General features: G+C 47.2%; 1 protein-coding gene across 1 annotated transcript in view; it reads left to right on the top strand.

Annotated features, from left to right (window-relative positions):
- LOC101991582 overlaps positions 1-10,156 on the top strand; it is a 177,353-nt gene that overhangs the window by 52,744 nt on the left and 114,453 nt on the right. Inside the window, exons 12-14 of the mRNA XM_026787503.1 lie at positions 4,232-4,344; positions 4,702-4,834; positions 5,080-5,283. Coding sequence (XP_026643304.1) covers positions 4,232-4,344; positions 4,702-4,834; positions 5,080-5,283 — 450 coding nt within the window. The remainder of the gene's footprint in view (positions 1-4,231; positions 4,345-4,701; positions 4,835-5,079; positions 5,284-10,156) is intronic.

Raw genomic sequence — 10,156 nt, 5'->3', positions numbered from 1 at the left:
CCTCTCCTCTCCTCTCCTCTCCTTTCCTCCCTCTCTTCTTCCTTCCTTCCTTCCTTCCTTCCTTCCTTCCTTCCTTCCTTCCTTCCTTTTCTTTCTTTTTGTTTGGATTTCTGAGTCAGGGTTCTCTGTGTAAGCCTGGCTGTCCTGGAACCCTCTCTGTAGACCATGCTGGCCTTGAACTCTGAGATTTGCCTGCCTCCACCTCCCAAGTGCTAGGATTAGGATTTGCTGAAGGGAGCCTGCTTTCCTTAAGTGTTGTTGGGAGGCCACTTGTTGGTTCCCAGCTGCTCAGCCCCAAAATAATCATACAGAAACTATATTATTTAAAACACTGCTTGACCCATTAGCTCTAGCTTCTTATTGGCTAACACTTATATCTTAATTTAACCCATTTCTAGTAATCTGTGTATCGCCACATAACTGTGGCTTACCGGCTAAAGTTTTAGCATGTCTCTCTCTGGCCGCAGCTCCATGGCTTCTCTCGGACTCCACCCTCTTTTTGCCAGCATACAGCCTAGCTTGCCCACCTAGTTCTGTTCTGCCCTGCCATAGGCTCAAAGCAGTTTCTTTATTAACCAATAGTACTCACAGTGTACAGGGGGGAATCCCACATCACTTAAGTGTGTGTTACATTAGAATAGATACAGAAATAAAATTTCCTGGCACAGAGGATGCCAAGGTGGCAGCACAACCTCCATACCAGTCACCGATGGGCATCCTGGTCCCCCTGTGCATTCTGACATGGATTTTTGTGCCTGGGTATCACTAATGTTTACAATGATGCTATCACAGCTTGACTTTATCTTCTATTCACCATTAACACCAAAGGCTGACCTTTCTTCTCAATAAATTCTAATTCTGTATTGACTTCAAGGTCTGGAGTTTGGAAGTAAAGAAACACATCAGGTTTTCTTATTATTGTTACTTGATGGTGATGTATGCTTGACATGACCCTGAATCAGATGGACCATAGTTTTTATTAGTCTTTGACAATGACGAAGCATATTTAGCTATAGTCTTGATCCGAACAAGGGAAGAACCAGCCAGGCTATGCTGTCCTCGGGAGCCCACAACCTGCTTCTCAGTTCAGTGTCCTGTGCCACCTCCCTAAGGAACACACTTTAAACTGGCTCGATACAGAGATTTTCTTCTTCTGATGATGCTTAAGATACAGTTTAAACAGGAAGCTCATGAAGTGATCCATGGCAGGAAGTACCACATTCTGGCTACAGAACAGGTGAGCAGTGGCGGAACCTTCACCTGTGCTCAGTGGCCACACACCAGAGACACCCTGCCTATCACTTCTCCAGATTGACTCCAGAGATGGTGGGAGGCAGTCAGTATGAGGCCCACCCAGTAGTCTGGGACGTGGCAATTCCCAAAAGCAAGATCAGCAAATACAGGACTTTTTCTTGGTGCTCCTCATCAAATTCAATAGAATATTTATCATAAATATTTTTCTGGAACTGGAGAGATAGGTCAGTGGTTACAAACACTGGCTGCTCTTCCAGAGGACTTGGGTTCATTTCAGTATCCACACGGATGCTCACAACTGGTGTAACTCTAGTTCCAAGGGACCCAATGATCTCTTCTAGCCTCCAAGAACGCTAGGCACATAATGTTATACTGACTTCCGTGTAGGCAAAACACCCATATGCATAAAAAATAAAATAAATCTAATTAAAATAAATAAATATTTTTGGGCTAGCAAGATGGCTCAGTGGATAAAATTGATTTACCACAAAAACATGATGACTTGAGTTTAGTCACTGGAGGCCATGGTGGAAAGAACTGATCACTAAAAGCTGTCCTATATCACACACATACACACACACACACACACACACACACACGCACACCAAGACATATGTGTGCCTATGTCATAGAGTTATACATCATGCATGTACGTGCACACATACACACTTAAAATATTTAAAAAGTAAATATTGTTGAATGATAGTAGGGATGCAAATTTATCAAGGGAAATTAGGAAATACAGAAAAGTATAAAGAAGGAAAAAACCTTGACTTTATAAACTGAAATGGCACAGTTTTTTTTTAAACTTGACATTCTGAGAGCTTTTATTTATTTATTTTTATATTTATTTATTTATTTATTATGTATACAATATTCTGTCTGTGTGTATGTCTGCAGGCCAGAAGAGGGCACCAGACCTCACTACAGATGGTTGTGAGCCACCATGTGGTTGCCAGGAATTGAACTCAGGACCTTTGGAAGAGCAGGCAATGCTCCCAACCACTGAGCTATCTCTCCAGCCCGAAACGGCACAGTTTTAAGTGTTCCCTTTACATCCTGGCTACAAGGATGTTCTGTGGATGCACACTCTCAAGCGGTGGACACTTGAGAATGAGGAAATGTGTAATAGACTTTTCCTCTAAGTTTTCTTCCCATTATACTTTCCAGCCCACTGTTTTTGCAAACTCTTGAGAAGGACATGAGTTTGGCAGTTAGTAGAAATTCCAAACTCAAAATTCACGAGCTTGGCATTCTTGGAAAACAACCTGTCACAGGCAGGGTCAAGGGCAAAGATCTGCCTCCTGGGAAGAGAGAGCAACCACAGACAGCGGTGGGGTCGGTGGGGTCGGTGGGGCCGTGGACACTCTGATCTGTCCTGGGCTTCCCAGCAGGTCTGCTGCTCCCAAGGAATGTTCTCCTGGGCTTTGAACATTTCCTGTGCTTGGGTCCTTTTCCTGAAGGATGCTACGCTGTCTCTTCCTTCTTGGCAGTCCACTGGCCCAGCATCCACTGGTGCTTTATTTGATCATTCTTTCAAGTGTCTTTCACTGTAATCTGATGTCACTTTTCGCTCTGGTAATTTTTGAAGCAACTGAAAAAGTCAGAGAAAGGATGCGGCTCAGAGCTTCCCTTCTGGGTACATGTTGAACTGTAGCTGGGAACACCACAGGCTCAGCAGGGAAATGACCCTCTTCACATACAGCCTTGGGAACTGCGTCCGTTAAACATAAGTCGTCTGTTGGTCATGGTAAAACACAATGGTGAGGGATCAAATGAATTGGAAATTACGCCTTCTTCTGCTGGATTGAACATCTGGATATAGATAAAAAGTGCGGAGCTGATGGGCAACTCTGTTCCTTGGAGTCCTTGGGCAGCTCTGTCTGTCCTGAAGTTTCAAGAGTGTGACTGCCGTACCTGAGATGGCGTGGCCTGAAACAGCCCAGCTGTCACATTCCTGTTCTAAGGAGGAGGGTTCAAATAGCCATTTCTCCTTTACTACGGCAACAGAATATCCATCCTGGCCTTGGCCTCTCCGACAAATGTGATGTTTCCAAGCCTCCCCACCTGGTCACTGAGGCCCTGTGATGAAATGAATGGGGAAAGGGAGGAGAGAGGGTCAAAGTCCAGCCGTATCGCAGCTTCCGGGAACCCACGTCTTTGGGTTATTCCCAGAAGCTGCAGTATGGCTTGGAAATGCCACGTTCATCTGAGCGGCCAAGTGCCAGGGTCAGTTGCTGGAGACAGAGAGGACTCTGCCGTCCCGTGAACCAGATGCTAGCATACACATAACTCACACGTTTCCACCTCTGCCACTGGGTCACCAGGAGGGCCAAGGGCAGGTCGCTAACACCTCCACCACAGTTGTCCCTGGGAGCCCAGATACCCACAAACCACACATCCACAAGATGCCTGACAGGGGCTCTTACTAAACCCGGAGCTCGTCAGTCTAGATGATCCCATGGGCCCCATGTTCAATAAGCGGCGTTGTCTCAAAAAACAAAGGGGTGGTGGAGACGAAGTGACTGAAGGAGACAGCTGACACCCAGCTGCAGTTTCTGGCTGCTTCTGCGGGCAGGTGCAGACGTGGACATAAACATCCTTGATCACACGCGTGCGCACACACACACGAGAAAGAGAGAGAGAGAGAGAGAGAGAGAGAGAGAGAGAGAGAGAATATGTTCTTGAAAAAAATGTTTTATCATATGCTTTTCATGAAGCAAACCACATAAAAGACAAGAAATGGAGTGATTTTTATATAAAAGATGTCAATAAAACAAAGATTTTTTTTTCTGGTAAAAACAGTTACTCCCTCATTTATTGTAGAAATCTAGACTTTCATATGCTGATTGGGATTAAGACACGTTTACAACACATCTGCTGTGCTTTGGATCATGACATTTACTTTTCGATGACCTATGATTTTGTTGGTATCATAAATGCTTACAAAAGTTGAGCTAATACCGTGTTCTGGCAGAATGAAAATGTGAAGGATGAGGGTCTTTCGGTGGAACCAGGCGACGGTGACCTTGCGAAAACACATCTCAGCCAAAGCTCTGATGGGTCTCTCAAGCAGAAGACAGAGACCGGGTAATGAAATCTGCAGATTGGTGATTCATGGAAGTGGGTTTAAAACTGTGGGGAAATTTGAGTGACCGATGCGTGTGTAGTTTATGTTACCTCAAAAACATTTGAAGTCACAATGAAAGCAGAACTATGAACAAGGGTCAGATATCTGAATTTCTGTCTCTCCCCAGGACGGTGGCTTTCAAAGGGGATGGGTGCTCAGTGCAATGCTCTCCGTGTTACGCATTCGGGGCGTTGTTTTCCTTCCGGTGCGATTCATCGCAAAGCCCCTTCAGTTCGGCAACGCGCCCTGTGGGATGAGCGGGTTTTCTGAGCAGCTTTGGGATGGGACGCGCTCATACTGTTTCTTCCCTGCTAAAGAAGCAGCTATGCTATGACCCTGCAACTGCTGGGCTTGAGCGACGGGACTGAGCCTGAGCGGAATCCTGTCCTGATGAGAGGGGCCTACTTCTCCTTCCTGTGTCTGCGTCACCTGCACATCCGGGAGCTACAGGTGCAGGCACGATGGCACCCCCGGCTCCATGCATTGGAGATTGTCTAGAATGGGGGCATTCCTACCTTTAATAGCAACACATTTGCTCTTCATTATTGTGTGTGTGTGTAATCAGTTCCGTCCAGGGATGGTGGCTCACTTTCTCCACAGTAGGGCTGCCCCCTTGAAGTCCCCATCCGTTTCTGCTCTGTAGGGCAGGGCAAAGCGCAGGGCGGTGTCCTGATGCCTTTCTTCCTCTGCTCCAGCGCGTCTGTCTGGGAGTTCTTAACTACTTCAGATCCATTGAGCGGACTTTGACGATCAACACTTCAGGCCTTACCTTGGTCTCAGGGAAGCTGGTCCCCACCGTGGGAGATAATTCCTGGGTAAATATGGCAAAAGGAGGCTTGGGCACCTTGCAAGGCCTGGGAGATCACCACTATGTCCATGGGACACCTGCTGACCACAAGGTGAGTTATTCGGCTGAGTTTTTATACCCCGATTAGTGTGTCTTTCAAACATTTCCTTAGCACTACCATCAGTTAACATAGTGGAGCAAGAGTTGGGGAGTCACAGTAAACAAAATAAGCCTGGTGGAGAACCACCATTTAGAGGTAGGACCTGAGGGGTGGGCACCAACCGACAAGAGAGGGCAATGGGGGGCATGTGAAAATCTATATAAAAAACACAGTGAACCCCATTATTGGTACAATTAACGTGTGGTAATAAAGATGCAGAGAAAGAAGAAGTGACGGTGCGGATCGCTAAACTTGGTGGCCAGGCTGAGCGTGGTGACAATGGCTGTGATCACAGCCTGTGAGAGCTGAGCGGAAGGGACTTGGGCTGTGCGTGCAGTGAGACCTTGTCTCGGAGCTAAGCTAATGAACAGCCCTGACAGTGACCACTTGAGAACAGGAGCAGCCACATCAGGAAGGAAGGAGTCGGACCCCGGGGTGGCTGGCTTCAGAGTGACAGAAAGTGACAAGTGCTTCCCTCTCCTGGCCCACGTGTCTCACCAGATCCTTCCAAGACTCTCTCTGACAATGTGCCACGTACCTTTCTGATCTCAAGCCCTTTAAAGTAATAGTAGATTAAGCCAAGTGTGTTCGTGCCTGACTAGAATCCTCGCACTCAGAAGGCCAGGTAGAAATATCTAGAGTCTGAGGTCATCTTCAGCTACGTGACTGGCCCTCTCCCCCTTTGTTTGTTCTGAGCTGGAGTGAGGAATAGAAAGAAATAAAGTGGGGGAGTCAAGATGCCTTAGTTAGGGTTTCTACTGCCGTGACCACTGCAACTCTTACAAAGGAAAACACTGAAGCTGGGGTGGCTTACATTTTCAGAGGTTTAGTCCATTATCATCACGGTGGGACACGGCAGCATGCAGGCAGACACAGTGCAGGAGATGGAGCTGAGAGCTCTACATCTTGACCTGAAGGCAGCAGGAATTGAACTGAAGCCCTGGGTGTGACTTGAGCATATATGAGATGCCCCCCCCCCGTGACAAGCTTCTTCCAACAAGCCTCATCTACTCCAACAAAGCCACACCTCCTAATAGTGCCACTCCCTATGAGCATATGGGTGCCAACTATATTCAGACTACCACAGGAGACAAATACCATCCTCCCCTGCTAACTGTGGGACTAGCATCTTGGGGCTTTGCAGTATGTCATTTCTGTTCTCCCATAAATGATAGGCTTCAGACTAAAAACACTCCCAGATGCTGCTGTTTAATGTGAGACACACCAGGCGGTACCTTCTGTCGGGTCTTTAATAGGATCAAATATTTACATTAGGATATCCAGCCCTGGGGATGGGGGAAAGGGCATAGATGCTAATCCACTGTGTTCATCTCATGGAGTCCAGGAAGGAAGCTGCTGGGACGAGACAAGCTGGTTTATTGGGTGTGGGTCAAGCTCCTAAGATGGACGCTTCCTCCCCAGCACATTGGTTTGGCCCCTGTTTTAATCCCACAAGGAAAGTTTTGGGCTTTAATATTAATGATTGTTTACTTAACAATCGTGCTAGCCGAAGAAGTCTTCTGCAGTCTCTCAGAGCCACCTTGTCGTCTTATGTGCTGACATAACATGGCAGGGTAGAAGGAGCCCCACCCGAGAGACAGTAGGCTCCTCCTATAGAACCTTGCCTGTGGCTCCTCAGTCATGGGAACCTGATGCCCCACGGTGAGTTCAGGGTGTGTTGCAACTTGGTCTGCAACTTGCAGAAGGCTTTGGAGAGGAAGTGGTGGGAGGTGAGGCCTCTAGACAGAGTGAGCCAGACCACTGGGGGCTTGGCTCTCCTTCGACATGGGACCGGTTCCTAAGGCAATGAGAACTGGAGGATTTTAAAGAGAATGCCTCCCTCTGGCTTTGCAAGTTTCTCGGGGGCTGCCCAGATATAAGCACGCTTGCTATTCTGCTGGAAGTCCTTGATGAGTTTCCTTTTCCTCACAAGATGAAGTCAGGGTTTTTTGGTGACGTTTATAAGGTTGAGCGTATTCTGGGCCCTGCCAAACGCTTCAACCTCATTTCCCTCTGCTGCCTTTAGACTCTCCATGAGATAGGGCTATAACCCATGGATAGGATAGGTGTCTGTACAGAGCCTTCCAGGCCTCCGGGCTCCTCTGCCACTCTCCCATTCTCTCCTTGGCAAACGTGTATTCTGACTCAAGAGCCCATTCCTAAAATCTCTCTGGGAATCCCTTCTTCATATCTCTGTGTAGAACGATGGCTTCATCAAATGGCTTGTCAGCTCGTTATAGGATCCAGCACGGAGCTATGCCCCACTGTTGGCTTATCTGTCCCCATAGGCTGTGAGCCATGCTTCCTTCCTTCCTCCCACAAGTATGCTGACAAATAGCTAAACTAGGCTCTATTCTAGGCACAGGGGTATAGCAGCACACAGAACTAGCACAAGTTCTCACCATAAGGAAACTTACCACCCAGCAAGAGACATTAGAAAGCATACACTATGTATCCTATAGAGGGTAGATGGCGCTAAAGTTTCCCTAGACTTCCTGGCTCTCTCAGGTGAGTGGGCCTGTGACTGGCTTTGAGCTGTGAGCAGAAATGAGAGCCCTAGGAGCTGCTCCACACCCTCTGGTTGTCCTCCCCTGCTTCAGCCAGTAGAAGGCGATGGTCACATGGGAAGATGGAAACACTGCTGTCCTTGGTTGCTGGTCTAGTGCTACGGCCCAGAGAGCCGCTGGTCCTGCAATGGCTCTCTATGACTGAGACATTCACTTCCGTCACTGTGCTTTAGAGCTATTGACCATGGGGTAATGTAGCCTTTGTGAACTCCTGAGGATTGGGATGGTGCAATGGAGAACCAAGAGCACTCGAGTGGGGTAGTGGATGCCCCTGGTGAATGTGGAGTTTTTAGTCTGATGCCTATCGTTTATGGGAGAACAGAAATGACATACGGCAAAGCCCCAAGATGCTAGTCCTACAGTTAGTAGGGGAGGATGGTATTTGTCTCCTGTGGATGCCCCTGGTGAACGTGGAGTTTCTAGTCTGAAGCCTATCGTTTATGAGAGAACAGAAATGACATACGGCAAAGCCCCAAGATGCTAGTCCTACAGTTAGTAGGGGAGGATGGTATTTGTCTCCTGTGGATGCTCCTGGTAAACGTGGAGTGGGCAGTGGATGCCCCCGGTGAACGTGGAGTGGGCAGTGGATGCCCCCGGTGAACGTGGAGTGGGCGGTGGATGCCCCTGGTGAGGAGGTGAAGGGGAGAGTCTTACAAAGGAGGCACTGTGGGAGGGAAGGCCTGAAGGAACTCATGAAGCAATCTGACTTACTGGAGGAGTGTCTAGCAGGGGGAAGGTCAATACAGAGGCCCCAAGCAGGGCTGTGTCCAGCCCACTGCAGGGCCATGGAGAAGTTCAGCGTGACCAGGGTGGACAAAGGGAAAAACAGCAAGCAATGAGGTGTAAGAGGTGGAGGAAGATTCCACCTGGCTTCGCGAGCCATGGCAAGGATTTTGGCTTTATCTCTGAGCCAGAAGGGGAGCAAGTCCTTGTAGGGTTTAAACAGAACCTTGAAGCAATTTGACTTTCACGCCACTGTTCATTGTGTTGGTTTGGGGACAGCACTCCAGAGCTTTGCAATGAGCACGATTGGAGACTGCTTCATTAATCAACTCCGAGACAATATCTCTGAGCAAACAACTGGTAACAGTGACAGATTCTGGGGCCAAAGAGATGGCTCAGTGGTTAAGAGCTTTCGTTGCTCTTGCGGAGGCCCTGGACCCAGTCCTTGAGCACCCACATGCTGGCTTGTACCATCTGTAACTCCAGTTCCAGGGGATCTGATATCCTCTTCTGGTCTCCACTAGCTCCAGGCACAGAGTACATATACATACATGTAGGCAAAAACATTCACACAAAATAAAAATTAAACCTTGAATTAAAAAAAGGTAGATTGTGAACATATGTTCATGTGCCATAAGACCATATTTCAGCTAATGGTAGATCATACACAATGACCTCAGAAGACTGTTTTTCTCATAAGATGGAAAGTGTCTGTTGCATGGGGACTTTATAGCCCATGTTCATGGCTTGATGCTGATAAACAATCCTGTTTAGATGTTCTGACATCCAAATGCTTATGATTCTTTTATGACTGTCTACCACATTGAGTATAGAAACGTGCTGTCTAGATTTACAGCCCACAACAACACACTATACCATGTATGTAGTAGGCTACACAACCTAGAGTTGGACAGACACAGTTTTCAGTGGTCATGCAACAAAGAAGCCATTAAATAGCATGTTAGTGTATGTTAAAGATACATCCAGAGTGATTTCCAGAAGTCAAGAGCGGTTCCAAAGTTGTTTTGACCTGAGCGCTAGAAGTTTGGAGTTGCTGTTGTCAATTGAGATTTGACTGAGAAAGGTCAGAATCTCATGTAAGACGTGGGAAGTTGAAGGTGCTTACTGGATACTCAAGTAACAAAAGGAAGCTGAGACTTTGTTGTTGTTGTTGTTGTTGTTGTTGTTGTTATTCGAGACAGGATTTCTCTGTGTAGCCCTGGCTATCCTAGAATTACCTCTGAAGACCAGGCGGGCCTTGAACTCAGATCTGCCTGACTCTGTCTCCTGAGTGCTAGGATTAAAGGTGTGCACCACCACCCATCAAGACTTGAATTTTTATCTTTCACAGGGTCATATTTATTTAATGTTTAGTTGCAAAGAAAAGCTCTACTCATAACAGAATGTTCCAATCATAAGAAGATTGCATGGAAGTGCTCTGTGAGGCGCATCGTGCTGCTGAAATGTAGGACGATTCGCTGCAGCAATAATGTGCTCTGGGACAATGCTCTTTTTTTTTTTTTTTTTTTTTTTTT

The sequence above is a fragment of the Microtus ochrogaster genome, linkage group LG9, assembly GCF_000317375.1.
Source record: "Microtus ochrogaster isolate Prairie Vole_2 linkage group LG9, MicOch1.0, whole genome shotgun sequence".
In the NCBI taxonomy this organism is placed as follows: Eukaryota; Metazoa; Chordata; class Mammalia; order Rodentia; family Cricetidae; genus Microtus; species Microtus ochrogaster.
Note: the sequence above shows the minus strand (reverse complement) of the source record. Positions and strands in the feature narration are given on the sequence as shown.